Source organism: Lissotriton vulgaris, chromosome 7, assembly GCF_964263255.1.
Source record: "Lissotriton vulgaris chromosome 7, aLisVul1.2, whole genome shotgun sequence".
Lineage (NCBI taxonomy): Eukaryota > Metazoa > Chordata > Amphibia > Caudata > Salamandridae > Lissotriton > Lissotriton vulgaris.
This window is the reverse complement of record NC_141695.1, coordinates 1,524,071,698-1,524,091,411: the sequence shown is the minus strand read 5'-3', so window position 1 is coordinate 1,524,091,411 and position 19,714 is coordinate 1,524,071,698. Positions and strand designations below refer to the sequence as shown.

Sequence of the window (19,714 nt, the reverse complement as noted above, 5' to 3'; positions counted from 1 at the left end):
ATGGGTGTTATGTTCCCGGGTTAGACCCATGTAGCGTGCTGCTCATTTCTTACATTGTCCTCTTTTTCACAATAACATTTCTGCCGTGAACATTTGCACATATTTACATACACCACAATGTTGGATTTGTTTCTCTAAAACTACTTTGTTTACACAACATTATTACAAAGCCTCGAGCATCATTTACAAGACCTCTTTACGCACTATGTACAAATGTCGCTCTATCTTTCTCCATGGGGCGGCAGAGCTATCTATATATCCATAATATCACTAATCCACAATGTAGATCGCAAGGCTTCTTTCCATTATAAATAATGAGCATCCCTATAGAATAGCAGAGGAGGCACTTCAGCTGACACCAAGGGTCCCTGCATGCTGAGACTTCACCAGGCAGCAGTCCGACACCTCCGTGAGGAGTGTCTGGTTTGTGACCAAGACGTGGTCCTTCATTCTCTCCTACAAGGTAATGGGGATGGATCCTCCCTAGGGGAGATTCTTAGCTCTATACCTACATACACTCTAGAGTAGGGTTTACATAGTAGGAGTATGCCCGATTACTGCCTGTTAATATGCCTGCATATATACACTGTTTTAGAACCGTGGTAGAACTTATACCAACTATTTACCCTTTTGGTGCTCGTAATCACTTTCATCTGCTTCTGTCTAAGGATTATCGTAGCACATGTATTCTATACAAGAATAATATTGGATCAATAAATATAGTAAAAACATCCCCCTTGGTATTCTGTATATATCTCTGAGATTAGGGGAGTTTATGGTGGCATTGTGAGCTAATTGGTCTCTAGGCCAACATATCCTGCCGGGGGTGCCCGGAATCAGTCTAGGCACCTCATCCAAAGTGTATGTTCTTTAACAAATGCAGAGGCCCTTCGAATTAGTGAGAACTATACAACATTGCCTGGAATAAATCCAGTCTTAAACTAATCCAGACTCTTGATATTTATTACAAGGCTCCACACAGCAGATGAACATGATTGAAATTAGGCATTGTGAGCGTGGTTGTGTCATGGCAGCACTTCCCACGCTAAAGGAGCCTTGACTCTGCAGACAAAAAGGAAATATGCGAATGGAAGAGTGACAAGTCCTCCCTTCCCTGCCGGTTCTCTAATTATTGAGGGTTAGGAAAGTTTCTGACTTTACCCCTCATATGGCAACAAACACAAAGACTTTTCAAGAGAACGCTTGAAACAGACCACATTGTACTCAAACAAAACAGGCACAGAAATGTGATATGGTTGTCTGTCACTTTACTCACAATCACAGACCACGCCCATGCCCCGATATACACTGACATCCACCAGCACTATTTGTGCAGAAATCCAACATGGCCCAGGTTGCCATGCAGTCTTTTATCAGAGTTTAACTAACAGCTTTCACCATCAGTAGGCTTACACATCTCCTTAAGCTGGGCAATGGGCCTACCCACTGAACTAAAAAATGCCTAAGCACGTGGCTAGCTCTAACCAGCCTTGACCCTTAAACACTAACCAGTAGATGCATCAACGTTTTCATTTGCGATTCCTTATTTGCGAAAAATAAGGAATCGCAAATAAGGAATCGCAAATGGCAATGCATCATTTATTTCGCAATTTTATTGAGAATCGGTAAAAATTGCAATTTTTACCGAATCGCAATAAAATTGCGAGTTTCAAATTGCGATTTCGCAATTTTCATTGATTCCTATGGGCCAAAATTCTCTAAAAATAGCGATTTTCCAAAAATGCTTGATGCATCCCAGACACCTATTTAGGAAGTGCAAACGGACGAATTTTGCGATTCGCACCGTTTGCACTTCCTAAATAGGTTGATGCATCTAGGCATTAAAGCATACACCCACAGCACAATGAATATTTATGAAGCCACCTAACCGAGACTATGACAAGAACACAACGCCCCTAACACATCACAAGCTGAATCAGACTTTAGACTGTGATGGTAACCCAGACACGAGTGGAAAAAGTCCTGCTTGCTGATGGGGTTTCAAGGTCACGCTGGCTACAGAATGCACACTATAAAATATTGCTACTATAGCAGAGGACGGTCACTGGACACGACATCAGACACTGGAGGTGAACTCGCAGCAGCGTCTCCTGGGGTAACAGAGGTTGCTCACAAATTTTATATTTACTTCTGGGGCTAGAAAAGATGGCAGCCATTCTCCCTTCATTAGGGTCGTAACAACATGACTATAATAAGTGCAGCAGGTACATACCACTGGAGCGGCTATCAAATGTGTTTATTTTGCTACCAAGTTTCTTCACTTGCATTACAATTTAAAGCACCCTTGCTACACATTTTCTCTTCATCTTTTTATTAATGAGTGTAAAGTCTCACCCTTCACGTCCACCGTTGGCTCTTCCACGCCCACCGTTTGCTCTTCGTTCAACTTGAATAAGACTGTGCCATCAGATTTACTGCCTTTCGGATACGGTTTCACTTCCCCGTTTGTGTTCTCATAACAATCTCCATCTGTGCACAGAGGAAAAAACACGCGACATCAAAAAAGTTATTTAGAAATCATAGGGCTTGCTCGATCACCCTCCACCCTTTCTTCATGAGCCATCAGATCCAAGCCACACCTTGACCTCCCTCCTCCTCCATCTCCTCCACCGTATACCCCATCATTACCTTCCGAATTGTCATCGTTGGGTTGAATGTTGGGTTGAACGTTGGACCCTTCACCTTTGACACAGGCACCGAAAGAGAAGCATAGAGACGTGTTAGCCACAGTACAAATATGACAAGCCTCGACAGGTCTTAATAGTACATCGGGACATGGGTAGTTCTGACTGTTAGGGCAGGATCCGGGCACGGAAGTAGAGGAACAACCTCAGGTGAAATATTTAAGAAACTCGACAATAATAAATCCAGATGTACGGAAACTTTGTGACAAGCCAAAGGTGATGCAGCTACAAGGTGTCATAGTTACACTGCTGTGGAGTATGTTTAACAAAGCGCTTTTTTAAACATTCTCTAGTAGGGAATGGAACACGTATGTCTGGGTTAAGGAAACATTTACCAATAACTCTCACAGCACAAGGCAATGTTATGCTTCAAATAGCCTCTCATAGTACACTAGGAAAGTGAACAGTAGATGTTGAAAATAAGAACAATGGGGCATATTTACAATAACTGGCGCATCCCTGCAAATCAGCAGGGATGCGCCAGTTATTGTGCGCCACAGCTCCGCCATCATGGATGCGCCGCATTTACAATGCTGTTCACCATGGTGAAAAAAACGGCACAGATGCGTGACGCATCTGTGCCGTAAAAGTGCATTGCTGGAATTGCGTCGCAAGTGCGATGCAGCTCCAGCAATGCTCTGGGGGCCCTATCTAGTTAATGCTGCATCAATCCTTACACCTGCTTCAGGCAGGCGCAGGGTTTTGACGCAGCATGGGCCTAAAAGTGACTGAGTGAAATCTTGTAGATTTCACTCAGTCACTTTTAGGAGGCGTTCCTGCGCCGGAACGCGTCCCCTGCAAAGGAACGCCCACATTTGGCGCAGGGCATTACAACGTGACGCATCTGGGGATGCGTCACGTTGTAAGAACCCCCGCACCATGGAGCAGGATTTGCGCCGCCGCTGCGTCACAAAAGTGACGCAACGGCGGCGCAAATGAGGCGCAAGGGGCTTGTAAATCTGCCCAATGTTTTTCCTCAGCATATATTTACTGTCCTTTGTAAAACATTAACAGGGACTCTCAATATGTACTTTTATCCCGACTGCACTAAGCGCCACTATGCCAATATTAACAAATTCACATAGCTCTTACTATGCATCTCTATCTCTGCCTTCATTATGTTCAGGACAACCAGTTCTGGAAGGTCTGCCAAGCGCCCGTAATGCACATCTATCTTGACCTGCTACCTGGACTAGTATCAAAGTAGTTAGACATTCTGGAAACTTTTAATGCGTTTCTTTCTTGGTTTACACTGATACCATATTATTGACCTATTTACTGAGCTTTCATAATGTATGATTCCTCTGCATCGTGCACACAACTTAGTTCAATCTTCTGTAAGCTAATATTTAATCTTTTTTTATGTTTATACATTTTATTTATTGATTTCGTATGTTAAGATGCTCAGAGAGCCAAATAATGCAATTGAATGTGTTGTGTTATGGATTTGTACAGTGCATGGCTCCCCCAGCGACGGCAAATGACAAACAGAAGTTTATGACAAACAGAAGGAGAGAGGTTTAGCCGGGAATACTCAGGTCTTTATGGCTTTCCGGAAAGCCAGATGATTCTGAATATCTCTTTTTGATACAGGGAGAGAATTCCAAAGTCCAAATGCCAGAGCCTTAAAATAATTTGATGATGTAATAATAATATCTGGTGACCAACTAAGCATTTGTGCCATAAAAATAAAAAAAACGAATAAGTACTTTGAATACTCACATAACATTGGTACCCATCAAAATATTCGCAATTTAAAAGGACAGTTAATTTTATAATCACAGCACCATGAGATTCACTCATTTAACTACTGCAACAACTCAGTATTTGTTCACATCCTTCGCAGATACCACTACTGTAAAAGTATGCGGATCTACAGGATTCAGAATGTGTTCGCGACATTGAATGTTTATACAGAATGTGGACTTTCCAAATATTCATGTAGGAATGTGCTAATTGTATTAAAGACACGGAAGTCCGTATTATGCTGTCTTTCTTGAAATGTAATTCAATAACAGGCGTTTTTAATAAACATTACATTGTTAAAACTAAAAAATATGAACAGGACTACAATAGCCAGCAGTTTAGGTGGTAGACTACCGTGTTACAGTCACAGTTGTATCATTAGTCCTCCTTATAAATATCTCTCTGTCATCTTGTCTCTCCTCTTTAAACATACAAGAACAATGAAGAAAATACAAATGCCCATAAGCAGAATAAATGCCAACCATTCTTCATATCTCTTTGATTGTTCATGAAGTTTGTGGAATTGTTGATTCAGGGACAGGAAAAAAAAGAAATCGGTAATATTCTAATAGTGGGAGGGTAAACTTAAATTAATAATGAAAATTCGAAAGCGGTGCGATAATGTTCAACTCCGAGTCTTTAATAACACTAGATCACTCCTACATAAATATTTGAAAAATCCACATTTTAAAGCATGACCGGATGCTCATATTAAGCTAGTGTAGGTTCAAATCTTTTATTAAAGTTTTCGTTATATCAAAAAACCGCGCCAACAACAGACCTCGCGATGTAAACACAGTAAGCTAAGTATCGAAATGGCAAATAGTCCCAAAACCATCTCACTCCCCACCCGCCCTCCACTCACAAGAGGATTAGTGTATGAATTCTGCCCTGTCGGTGCTGGAGCTTAGTGCTGCTCTGATGATGGCAGTGAGAGTGTCTCTGGCAAGCTTAGGAGACGGGGATATCTGGGGCATGCAAGTTCACAAAATTCTTGTGAAAGTAGGGACAGGAAAGGATGCCATAAATCTCTGAATGCAGATCCCTGACCAGCCAAGGTAAGCGTTATCTTTTCCATGCCTAATATGTGCCAAACCTATGGAGTCAGCCAGTGTGGGAGGGCGTCTGCTGAGTTCCCCAATGAGTGAGTATGTTCTGCATGGCAGCTCCTGGGGCTAACCCAATCAGTTGTCCTCTTCTAGTATTCAGTGAGTATGTTAGTGGGTTTGGTAGGCCAAGGAGTATGTATACAGGGAATCGTGGTAGTTGGATGTTTAAGTGTGTATCGATTTCCCAGAGTACCTGGGTCCAATATTGCTGGAGCATTGGGCAGTCCCATAGGATCTGTACTAATGTTCCTTGTGAACTGCAAACCCATCAACAGTCAGCGCTCCGTTATGGGGTAGCCTTGAGTATCCACGCTGGGGATATAGTTCTGAGATCCCTTTCATGTCTGAGGATTTGCTTAGAAGCCATTTTTCATACTGGGTAAGGTCTTGCTGGGCGTTGGGCTTATTTTGCTTGTGTAGCGTCCAGTGTTGGAGCTGCAAATACTGGAGGCACCCTGTCTCTGGGATGCCGTAGTCTACTCGGATTCGCTATGAGACGCGGGACATCAGTGACATTTTCCAATAACATGGAACGAACGAGTGAGCGTTCAATTCCGGAGGCACGGAATTAATTCCTTGAAGGGTTATACAGAATCTACTGCCCCTCTACTCCCATTGAAGTTAGCGTAGTCAAACTAAATACGGAATTCGTAAAGCATCAGGTTGCTGAAAGAGACACAGGATTACCTTATTCCACAACACTGAAATATACATGGTTGGACTACATATTGGAATATTCTCAGAGTGATTCCTCTTGAGGGCATATAATTATTAAGTAGGACCTTTCATTAATTGAAAAATACATTAAGAAAATCCTAGTAGAATCACTGTCAATGTCAAGGGTCATCCAACAATATATGGTTGCCCGCCCTAGTCCTGATGAAGACTCGCACGGCCCAGGCTCAACTCACCGTGAGGCCCGAAGTCGAGTCGAAACGTCGACGCTCTTTTGATATTCGACCTGGAACCATATATTATTACCCTCTTGTGCATCACAATCATTAGATATATAGGTTTCGTAATGATTTAAAATTATGGATGAATTGATTTATGGCCAGGTCTCAGTATAGGGATGATTATTGATCCTTTTGTACAAACAAAAAACTGTGTTTTTATGTCACGATTTTTGTAATTCTTTTCTTTTCCTTATCACCAAGCACTACTACATCTTCCTATTTTGCACACTCCCCTTGGGGCAACCAATATGACCTACATGTATTGTAAAAGTTATTTATATCGCATAATAGTGGTAGAAAATGAATAAATCACCACTGTACATTGTCTTTTGGCTGTTGCGTTGTGAGACTACTCCACTTTTTGAATTATGAAATGTTAACTAATTGCGACATTGCAAAATATTAGTCTTTGGACCATTGTCTTCTAATACTGTTCAATACCCAGGTTCTGGACCAATTGGGTTACCCCATTTCTATTAATGGCCCCACCTAATGCAGCAGCCACCTGAGACCCCCTCTGTCTGTCAAGAGACAGAAAACAAACACACATAACATCTGTGATGCCCGGCTCCAAAATGTCGGCATCCCGGGCTTAGCATACCGGCTATAACATCTATTTTAAATGAAGAGGTGTGGCCTAATCAGCTAAGAACACACAGGGGGCACATAAAGCACCAGTGTATGCCTAGATACATAGTTGCAATTGGAAAGAATCAGCGCATCCAATCCTTAAAATCAACATCATGGGTGCCTGACTGCAAGATGACGGCTCCCTGAGGTCAGACAATCTGGCTACAATGTCCTCTTTAACGAAGAGTTACGGCCTTATCAGGAGAGTGCAGGTACAGACTACAGACAGAGATCAGTGAAAAAACCTACGCTTTTATTCTCAAAAAGACGAGTCATAGCCAGAACACTGCAGCGCGGACACCGGCCACAGAGGGCACCATTCTATGCCTATACTACAACTGCCTAACCCCAAAAAGGTGACTCCACAGGATATAGCCAGATCACTGCAGCGCTGACACAGGTCACAATAGACAACACTCTATGCACAACTTCCTATTTGGGTATGGATGCATATGTAGCTTTTCTTCTTTCCCCTTGTTTCTGTCACTTGCGGGATGGGCATGGATGTTTTATATAACTACCAGCCACGTGCTCCTTTTTCTCTCTTTTTTTATACTTTTTCATATTTCTTCTTGTACACTGGTATCTATAGAGCACTTATATCTATAATGCTCCCTTCTGGGTGATTGGGTCTTTTTGGAATAGGTCTCTTATTCCCCTCTATACATGAGTCTCTGACAATGTCTACTTTGTGTAACATTGTTGTCTGGCACTTGTTAACGATAAAGCATTCTATTCCAGGTTTTATTTTATATATGGATATCTGATGCTTATTTAGAAATTGCTGCCCCCGGAGCCTATCAAGGAGCACTTTTGACTTGATCTAAATAAAATCAGTAACTTGTTAGTATTAGTGATTATTTTGAAATATGTATTTTTTCTTATGTTTACATATATATTGTCCCACACCTCTCTGTACATCTCCGCCCTGATGAAGGTATAGCCCCGGCTGGGGCAACTGACCGAAACGAGCGTTGGCATTGTTCGTTTGAGGGCAGCTGGACTGATTCCACCCCCACTCCCCTGATGATTTGTTTCCATCTTGTCATCTAAATCATCTTGTGGCTGCTATGTACTTTTTGGATATTATGTGTGTCTGTTGTATGAATTATGTTGAATTTTGGAATGCATGATGGTATGATTGTGATGTATGAATTCGATGTGTGGGACCGTATTTATTTATTGATTCATGTTCTTTTTTTAAATTGTTGTGTGGTCTGATATTTATTATGTTTGTTTATGAATTGAAGGCAATGTTTTCTTTATAATAAAATTACTATATATTTACATTTTTTGATGTGATCATTTGATCTAGCCCTTGTTTGCTCTGGTGTTAATGAATCAGTAAAAGGACCCCTTAGCTGGGCCTTGTTTGAAATTACTTGGCAGGTACTCCTTTGCCTTTGGTTAACACTCTATGCCCATACCACAACTGACTGACCCCAAAAGACGACTCCACAGGGCAGGCAACCCTGCTGCTATATGCCTCTTTCACGTCGAGGTGCGGTGTGATCAATGTAGCACAGCCATCAACTACTCAATACACCGTATCTCTCTATGCTACAAAGACCAAGGAAACAAGGATCGCTTCCAATTTTTAACCAGGAGGGAGGCCAAAATATTACAGGGCTGACACCGGCCACGGATTGCACCTTCCTAGACCTATAATACAGAATGATGACTCCAGAAAAGCACCAACTCTATAAGGCATCTACAAATGGCCACCCCCAGCTTGTAATAAAACAATATTGTACCCACGTAACAGAGTCAAAATGACACTGGCCAACTTCCCACACAGCCGGCACACTGAACGCACTAAAACCCCACGGCCTGAACTCCTTTTCTATCATCTTCCCACCCAATCTCTCACCTAAAGCAAAAAGAAACTTTAAACACAGGCTGATAAGACAACACCAGGAAACACTATTCGCAGACATATACCACTGCTCCTCTAAAGGCAAGCAGAAAATGGATCTAATCTTTCACACCCAGAGCCTTATGAAATGGATCACCATCCTTAGATCCCACCTCCACATTTCTAAAACAACTAGCATCCCCCTCAGCTGCAAACTAACGTTCCTAAGCTCAAACCACCGTACACGCAATGGCAACACCTTTGCGACCATATACATCAATGGCACTGTCCTGATCCAAGCCAACAATGACAACCTGGATGCATTTGACTCTCTCTTCCCCACACTACGCAACGCCTTCACTCACTTACACTACTCCCACTTGAACAAAACCCTATCCTCGAACCAACCGACCCTTCTGGTAAACTATCAAATCAACCCCTCGACCCAATCCCAACTCAACAACCTATCCCCCCCAGCGCCTCCCTCCCATCCTCCTCCAGCTCGCCCACAAACTTGCAAACTGCATCCATCCTAGCCACTACAAACATGAGGTATGCCCCAGATGAGACATTACATTCCTCTCCCAGCCTGCTCCTCTCCCCATCTCCCTCAAACCTCCAACCTCCGCCCTCCAACCCAACTCAACAACCTATTCTCCCCCAGCGCTTGCTTCCCCTCCCCCCTCCAACAGCCTTCTCCTCTCCCCCCACAATACTCGTCACCACTCCCATCAAGCAACAAGGGAAACAGACCTGCAGATAATAGCCCCAAACTCTCTCCATGCACTAAAACCTATGAAACATTGAACTAATTTGTCACAACACTCCCCCACGATTATTCCCAAGAACCACACAGACATTAGCAACACTATGAACCACAACACCACTGATAAGATCGCTCCACCCATAAACATAGACATCACAACACGACAAGCCACTCCTCCCCGACAAGCCCCCCCACCCATAGATTGCCCTGCTCAGGACATCCTGAAACAAACTCCAGTTCACCCCCTCTATGAATACAACCCAAAGACTGGCACGGCTGGAATATCAGTTTGAGATCGTAATATATGTATCAATAAAATCCTATCGACCCACACTTCACCCTCAGAACTTACCCAACGTCTACTCCCCATACCCACAACCACTTCAAGTAAACACAAGACCTCACAAGGCCCAAAAGCTCAGATCGAACAGTAACCCCATTCCCCGCGAAGCAGCTGCAGAGACCCAGAAGAACAGGCACTGCAATGTCCATGAAAGAGGTGAGGGAATCTTGCTGAATCCTATAAAGGAAACTTCAGCTGTCCACCCCAGCTCCACGATCCAGGTTTTCACTGGATTTGAAAGAGATTGAACCGCACCGAGAACGCTGAGACCTACATCATACCTCACCAATATCCCCATGGCCCCCCAAATAGGAAACACAATAACAAGAAGGCAACCAACTGCATGCTCATAAACTGCAGATCTGCAGCCAAACACGCAACAGAACTGACAGAAACCATCCTCACCCACCACATTGACATCACGTTCATAACAGAAACCTGGTTGAATGAATCCTGACCCCCCATCATCGACATGCTTGTACCTCTAGGGTTCTCAATCATCAATAAAGACAGAAAGAGCTAACAAGGTGGGTGCACCGCAATCAAACCCAACACTAACATCTCTGTAATGGAAATAGACTCCTTCAATTATAACACTTTTGATTACTTAACCTCCACCATTAAGACGACAGACAACAACACGCTTTATTGCCACCTCCTTTACCATCCACCAAGCAACTCCCCCGCATTTGGAGAATACCTTTCCAATCTAATAACACACTGCTCACTCTCGGACACCAACAACCTAATACTAGGTGACCTAAACCTACACTGGAATGAAGAAAAACATCCTCTGATACAATCCATGAATGAGCTTCTTCTCAATAATACTTTTACCCAACACTGTAAAAAGAAGACCCACATCAAAGGCTCAATCCTGGATGCCATCATAGCACACATACACAATCAGCATTGACCATATCCTCCCTGTAGACTGGTCAGACCCCATGTCATTCTATTTCATATCAATCAAAAGACCCAACACCTTCCTGTACAAATGAACCCCTTCACTGGACAAAAAACTTAAGCCAGATCCCCCTCGCCGAACTAGAAGAAAAGATAAGAGCACTCCTCCCCATCACCGCAGGAGACAGCTCCATAACAGAACTCACCTCGCACTACAACGCGACAATGACCGACATACTTGACCAAATAGCTTTACCGAAACAAAAAAAACTCAAGAACATTCCTTTGAAATCGTGGTTCAACACAGACCTAAACTCGGAAAGAAGTCAACTAAGAGCTGCTGAAAGACTCTGGCGTAACAACCCCTCAACTATCCACCTTGACCAACTCCAAACGGAATGCAGGAAATATAAAAATGAAAAATCCTCCTTCTTCTGTGGTGCACTAAACGATGCAAAAAATTGCCCAAAACAACTCTTTAATCTCATCAGATCGCAAACATCTAAACCCCCCCAAAATGCTAGCCTCAAAAGACCTATGCGAAAACTTTGCTGATTTCTTGGATGTAATAATCTCAGAGATTGAGCTCACACTGGAAGTCCACCACCGACCACCTAACGAAAGCCCACTCCCCTGCAAAGAAGTGAACAACCCCCTGCCCCCAGGTAACCCCCAAATAGCTGGAAATCATTCAAACCCATCTCCGAAACAGAAATTTTGAAAGTGACTACCGGAACAAAGCCATTGTCACACATTGAAGACCCCCTCCCTGCTCAACTGGCCAAAAAACTCAAACTCTCACTAGCCCCGCTTTGGACAAAGATTATAAATAGCTCACTGAAACAGGAATCATGCCAGAATGCCTCAAAATTGGTCAAATCACTCCATTGCTGAAAATAACAGACTCTGACACAAAAGATCTCAATAACCTCAGACCCGTCTCCAATCTCCCATGTTATGTTAGCCAAACTACTAGAAAAATGTATTCTTCCGCAACTCACCCATCACATGGACTACAACAAACTCCTAGACCCTCACCAATCGGGCTTCAGAAAAAGTTACAGCACAGAGACAACTATCCTGAATGTCATTGATGACGTCTACAAATCACTCGACAGGGACCGCTGCTGTGTACCCATACTCCTAGACCTATCGGCGGCCTTTGACATGGTTGACCACAAACTGCTCATCAATGTACTTCGTCAAAGTGTAGGAGCAGAAGAGGTGGTCCTACAGTGGTTCAACTCCTTCCTGCAGAACCGCTCACAAAGAATAAAAATCAGAAACTTCACATCTGACCTACGCCCTGTAAGAAGGGGCGTACCTCAAGGATTAGTTCTCTCACCAGCACTTTTCAACATATACATGAAGCCCCTCACCACCATACTCAGAAAAGCCAAAATACCCTTCCACCTATATGCGGACAACACCCAGATATACCAAAAATGGCTATCCCAAAACCACCTAAAACTCCTCCAGGACAAGACTGAAATTCTTCTCATAGACAACAAAGAGCAAACCCCCCAAATCACAGAATGGCTAAAATCTATTGGTGCTCTCAACTGCAGTCTCATCCCAGCCGGCTCCATGAAATCACTCGGAATAACTCTGGACCCTAACCTAGACATGGTCAAACACATCAAAAACACTGTAAAGAGTGCTTTTTTTCAACCTTCAACTACTTAACAAAATAAACCCTTTGTCCCTACAAAAGACCTTAAGCAAGCCACACAATCTCTTGTGCTATACAGATTGGACTACGGAAACGCCACCCTCACAGGCACAGCAAAAGCACACCTTGCTCCTTTCAGATCAACCCTAAAAGCAGCAGCCAGAATGGTGACTGGAGAAAGGAAGTTTAAACAAATCACTCCTGCTCTCAGAGAGCTAAACTGGCTCCCAATAGAAACAAATGCAAACTTCAGAACTGCTTGGCTCACTCACAAAGCTCTACACACTGGCAAACCAGCCTATCTGCCTCCAAACTCAACAAAGCAGGGCAGACAAGAAATCTCAGGAGCACTAACACTCTACTTCTCATCCCTCCAAAAACTCACAAACAAAATATCACGCTCCTTCTCTGGAAATGCTCCCAAAACTTGGAACGCCATCCCAGTACACATCAGGACGAACCCTTCCTTAGAAAAATTCAAAAGCCAACCCAAAGCACTCTTCCTCAATTGAGCTCTTACGAAGTAAGAGCAGACCCACGAGGCGGAATCGCACCCATCAGAGCATACAGACACTATGATAAGATTAACTTCTTAAAGCATGTACCTCCTGACTCGCTACTTTGTCCTCCCTCCTGAACAAGAACCTGCGCAAATCAATATGTTTACTACTGTTAGTCTATGTGCTCGAATGTCTCTTTACAAATGTTGTAATTTGCTCTGATACCTTAGGGTCTGGCCAGCGCTATATAAAATTCTTAAATAAAATAAAATAAGTACTGAAACCAGGCACTCGATAAATCATTCATCCGCAAGAGATGCCATTACCGTTCTTTTGTAACATATTTCTTTTTTAAATCTTATCTGACTAAATAAATAAACACAAATGTAAGACAATAGGCAACCGCGCATTAGGTTAGACTCTATCTGCCCATCCTAAGCCCTTGTGGAGTTATCTTCTTTTTCATGATCTGTAGTGACCTCAAAGCAACAACCCAGTGCTTTGCAAAAATTCTAAATTATTAAAACGTTAAAATAATAAAAAAGTGGGTTATAGTGCTACAATATATTAAAACGGATGGGGCAAGTACTATATAAACAAGCATTTGCTGACTCCATTTTCAGACTGAAGCTATTTTCTGTGCTTGCACGTAGCTGCAAAGTGGGGAGGCCATATTTCGATTCCGATGCCGTGGCCTTGGAGCAGACTGGCACGGACTCTCATGAGAATGAAGGGGAGAGGCTTGCTAGAAGGTTCGTTATGTTTGGATTTGTATTAAAAGGGGGAGCCTCCACTGGTCTGGTGGAAGTTTGGAAGTTTGGGAGTTTTGATTCCGAGTGAGGGCAGACGTGTCTATCTCGTATTGAACCCTGATAGCTGAGCTCTGATCCCCGGCTGTGTGAAGACTTCCCCTGACCAGAAGTGGGCAGTGTATGCATCAGGTGATGTATTGAGTTTTGTGGTTATTGCCATTGTGATGTGAGCCAGTGGCTGTGATCGTTTGAGGTATTTTCTTTCTGGTATGGGAGGTGCACATCCAGATTGATCCTCTACTGCATGTATATATATCTTTCTGATCTCGTGCAGGAAGTCCAGTGTATCTTATCTTATATCAGTTATTGCTTGTTTATTAATCAGTATAATTATTGATTCATGCCATTTAGATTATAAATTTGCTCAGTTATTGATTCATGCCTTTAGATTATAAATTTGCTACATATATTTGAATCTTAAGCATTTGGTATCTGAGATGGCCTTTGTTTAGAGAGTATTATGTAATAAACCCCAAGCCTTATTCTAAAAGTGTTAGTCTTTGGATTTTGTTTAATAAAAACCCTTTTCAAAAGGTGCTGTTTGTTTTTTGTTGAAGTCTTGCTGTGCCAGGGGTGGTAAGACATGCTCAAAAGTGTATATTATTCAAAGGAGCAGTGGTATATTTGCCTCCCAGGTGGGAGTGCAGTGATTTGGTATGGCTTATTGGTGAGAAGCCACATTCAAAACATTTTTGGCATAGTCGGTTGCAGGATGTGAACGTTGATTTAAAAGGGGAAGAAATATGTTTTCTAGAAATTAAAAGCAGACTCTCAGATACCAATTGATATATGTATATATTTGGAAGGGAGGTAGCCCATATGATGTGATAGTCCGTGAGTGAGCCAATTGTGCTGGGTTGAGTGAGAATTGGAGTGTGTGTTTAAGTGTGTTTTGCAAAAAGGACTTATAAATAATTTGCTACATTAGGCAGAAAGGGCTGGATCCCTTTCAAGTGTTTATTAAGAAATGTACACAAAGTATGTTCTGTTGCAGTGTGAATTTGAGGTATGAGAGACACGGTTTGTTGTAACCAAAAATACCTCTGCAATGTTAACCTGTAAGAATAAATTATTGCAAAGATAAGTGGGAAACTTACCAGACTGTGACAGAAAAAGGAAATACTTTGTATCATGCAAAATAAGTATAGGAAAAGCAGAGGAAGCGTTAATAGGAGAACAGTGCGTTTAAAGGTTGGAATTGACTGCAACCCTTAAATTTGGGATGTTCTTTGTTTGACATCTTTGGAAAAAGCGCTTGAAATTGTTTGGTTTCTTTGAGAACATGATAAAATAAAAAGAGCACTTGAAATTGCTTTCCCAGGCAAACTAATGAATTAGGTATTTTTCTGAAAATGACTGGAATGAGTTTCTTGTTGTCCTGGTTGTTCTTAAATTGTAAAATGTAACAAATGTAAAAAAATCTGGTTTGATTAGAAGTACTAGAATGTATATATTATTTTAACATATGAAGTAATTCAACATGAGAGAAATGTTAGAAAAAAAGAAATATGTTTTTTTAATCAAAGGCAGTTCTGTGACTGTTCAGGCCAGTGTGAATTTGTGCTGCACAGACACGCATTTTAAATGTGCACTAGGACAAGTGAAATACAGACTCATGTTCTGACAGGGAGTAGTTTATAGCTTTGAAATAAGAACAGAAGAAAGGGATACAGAGTGTATTAGTGTTGAACCAAGTGCCAGATGTAGGTAACACCTTTTTACCGACTCTAAAATACCGATTTTTACCGAATCGGTATTTTAGAAAAGGGAAACGAGATGTAGGTCAAAATTCGGTAAAAAATACTGAATCGGTAAAAATCGGTAACCCCGTCTCGGTATTTACCGTATCGGTATTTACCGATACGGAAAAGACCAAATCGGTAACTCACATGCAATCCTATGGGCCCAGAGGCCCATAGGAATGCATTGAATCTACCGAATCGGTATTTACCGATTCGGTAAATACCGAATCGGTAAATACCGAGTCGGGGATACAAAATATCAGGCAGTTGAAGTATCAACCAATCACGTGCCTCCATCCCGACCCTCAGCCAACCAACAGAGCAATAGACCAATCCTGTGCACCGACCCCACCCCACAACCAGGAAGTGGCCACACCCATGCAGATGCAGTGTACCTGATCACACAGGAGAGCAGACAGACAGAGACAGGCTGTTGTGAAGCAGAGCCCTGCAGGAGAAACAAATGGAGCCCCAAGACTCTCAGAGGGAAGGTGCAGAGAGGAAGAGGAAGAGGAAGATGAAGTTTAGCACTGGTGAACTTCAGGTGCTAGAGGAGGAGGTAGTCAAGCACTACCCAAAAATCTTTGGAAAGCAGTCCCTGCAGGTACCAGAGGCTGTCAAGAGGAACACCTGGCTGGGGATCCAGACCAAAATTAACGCCATAGGAGTGACCAACAGGTAAGTGGACGACCTCAAGAAGCGATGGTACGATCTAAGGATCATCACTAAAAAAAAACTGGCTTCAAGAAGCAAGGAGGCCAATGCTACAGATGGAGGGAAGAACAAGGCACCTCCACTCACGGACCTGGAAGAGCTTGTGGAGTCCACACTGGAGCCAGAGTGCGTTCTGGGGATTGGTGATGCAGACAGCTCAGCCCGAGCTACAGCTAAGAAAGGTAAGGGACATGTCCATCATCCCCCACCCCCTGCCTGTGTTCCTCCCTCAATGTGGCTATGTATAGAGGGAATCCAGTTCTGACTTCGTCAGCCCGCATGCCCTCCCCTCCGCTGACTACATCCTCCTGGGGGACCTCAACTTCCACCTGGAGAACAACAACGACCGCAACACCAGCACCCTGCTCGACAACCTCGCCAATCTTGGACTCAAGCAGCTGGGAATCCAGTTCTGACTTCGTCAGCCCGCATGCCCTCCCCTCCGCTGACTACATCCTCCTGGGGGACCTCAACTTCCACCTGGAGAACAACAACGACCGCAACACCAGCACCCTGCTCGACAACCTCGCCAATCTTGGACTCAAGCAGCTGGTGTCCACCCCCACCCACCTCGCCGGACACACACTCGACGCAGTCTTCTCTTCCAGCACAGACATCGACTTCAGCCACGCCACAGAGCTTCAATGGACGGACCACAGCTGCGTCCACTTCACCTTCAAGAGAACGACGACCCACCACCACCAGCAACAGGCCGCCCGCAGAAGCTGGAACAAGATCACAGCAGACCAGCTCGCCACCTCCCTGAGCCAGCACCCTCCTGCCAGCTCAGCGAACCCCAGCCAGGCCGCCGACAACCTCACGAAGTGGATCAGCATCTGCGCGGACGAGCTCGCCCCGCTGAGGACCCCGCCCAGCAGACCCGGGAGCAAGAAAGCCCCGTGGTTCACCGACGAACTCAAGAGCTCCAAGAAGAACTGCCGAGCCCTCGAGAAAGTCTGGAGAAGGGAACCCACACCGGACAACAGGACCACCTTCAAGCTGGCCACCCGGAAGCACCACCAGCTGATCCGCGCCGCCAAGAAAACTGCATTCAAGGACCGGCTGGACAACAACGCACACAACTGCAAGGAACTCTTCAACATCGTGAAAGAGCTATCCAACCCCAGCGCAGGAAACAACGACATCACCCCATCGCAAGACCTCTGCAACTCCCTCGCTTCATACTTCCACAACAAGATCGCGGACATACACAACAGCTTCAACAACCAACCAATGCACACCAAGACCGAACAACCACCCCCCACCACCACCCTCCACGCCTGGACCCCGATCAGCACCGAAGACACCATCCGCACGATGAACTCCATCCACTCCGGATCACCGACCGACCCCTGCCCTTACCACGTCTTCAACAAGGCCGACGCTGTCATCGCACCCCACCTGCGAGACATCATCAACACATCCTTCGACACCGCCACCTTCCCTGAGAGCTGGAAGCACGCCGAACTCAGCGCTCTACTCAAGAAACCCACAGCGGACCCCACCGAACTCAAGAATTACCGCCCCATCTCGCTCCTCCCGTTTCCAGCCAAAGTCATCGAGAAGACCGTCAACAAGCAGATGGCCGCCTTCCTCGAGACGAATGGATCCCTCGACCCCTCACAGTCCGGCTTCCGAGCTAATCACAGCACCGAGACCGCCCTCATCGCCGCCACCGATGACATCCGAGCCCTGATGGACAACGGAGAAACAGTGGCCCTCATCCTCCTAGACCTCTCCGCGGCATTCGACACTGTCTGCCACCGCACCCTAGTACAGCGCCTCAGCAACGTCGGAATCCAGGACAAGGCGCTGGAATGGATCATCTCCTTCCTCGACGGAAGAACACAGAGAGTCCGCCTACCACCGTACAAGTCAGAGGCCACCGAAGTCATCTGCGGTGTCCCCCAAGGATCCTCACTGAGCCCCACCCTCTTCAACGTCTACATGAGCCCCCTCGCTGCCATCGCACGCCAACACAACCTCAGCATAATCTCCTACGCCGACGACACCCAGCTGATCCTCTCCCTGACCAACGACCCCGCCGCAGCCAGAGCCAACCTGCACGAAGGGATGAAAGAGGTAGCCGAGTGGATGACGACCAGCCACCTGAAACTGAACTCAGACAAGACGGAGGTCCTCATCCTGGGCTCTTCACCCTCCGCCTGGGACGACTCCTGGTGGCCTCCCGCCCTGGGCACCGCACCCAAACCGACAGACCATGCACGCAACCTGGGCTTCATCCTGGACTCCTCCCTCTCCATGACCAGGCAAGTCAACAACGTCTCCTCGGCGTGCTTCAACATCCTACGCATGCTACGGAAGATCTTCTGGTGGATCCCCACCGAGACCAGGAAGACCGTCACCCAGGCCCTCGTCACTAGCCGACTGGACTACTGCAATGCCCTCTACGCCGGTACCACCGCCAAGCTTCAGAAGAGACTCCAGCGGATCCAGAACGCCTCAGCCAGACTCATCCTCGACATCCCACGAACCAGCCACATCTCCGGACATCTGAGAGACCTTCACTGGCTCCCCGTCAACAAAAGAATCACCTTCCGCCTCCTCACCCACGCACACAAAGCCCTACACGACCAAGGCCCAAGCTACCTCAACAGCCGAATCAACTTCTACGCTCCCAAACGCCACCTCCGATCAGCCAACCACGCCCTCGCCGCCGTCCCCCGCATCCGAAGAGCGACTACAGGAGGAAGGTCCTTCTCCTACCTGGCCGCCAAGACCTGGAACTCCCTCCCGACCGACCTGCGCCTGACCCAAGACCACCTCTCCTTCAGGAAGAAGCTGAAGACCTGGCTGTTCGAGCAGTAGCGGCACCCCCCCACCCCCAGCGCCTTGAGACCCTACGGGTATGTAGTGCGCTCTATAAATGTCAGTGATTGATTGATTGATTGACTTTAGTATGCACCTGCCGTGCATTATGGCAGTGGTAGTCATAAGAATACCCATATGAGCAGTCAACATGAAATGTCGTCAGGCATGCCACACAATACAATCAGACACATGGGAGGAGCAGAAAATAGGGATGTAAAAATGTAATTTAATAGTGATTTACACGATGACAGCACCACTAAGACACTGCCCATATCTTTCCACAGGGGAGACATCACACAAGTCCCAGCAGGTGAGGGAGAAGACACATCCCCAAAGGGATAGCAGTGAGCAAGAAGGCAGGGATGCCTGGCCCAGCAGAGCAAGACCTACAGCACCCAGCACACAAGCAGCTGACATACCAGAGGC

At 45.1% G+C, this 19,714-nt stretch overlaps 1 protein-coding gene across 2 annotated transcripts in view; it reads right to left on the bottom strand.

Moving 5' to 3' along the window:
• LOC147705924 (B-lymphocyte antigen CD19-like) overlaps positions 1 to 19,714 on the bottom strand; it is a 911,795-nt gene that overhangs the window by 446,691 nt on the left and 445,390 nt on the right. For both annotated transcript variants that reach the window (XM_086928997.1, XM_086928998.1), the window contains exons 9-10: positions 2,650 to 2,703; positions 2,356 to 2,490 (exon numbers count right to left, since the gene is read on the bottom strand). In XM_086928997.1, coding sequence (XP_086785123.1) covers positions 2,356 to 2,490; positions 2,650 to 2,703 — 189 coding nt within the window. The remainder of the gene's footprint in view (positions 1 to 2,355; positions 2,491 to 2,649; positions 2,704 to 19,714) is intronic.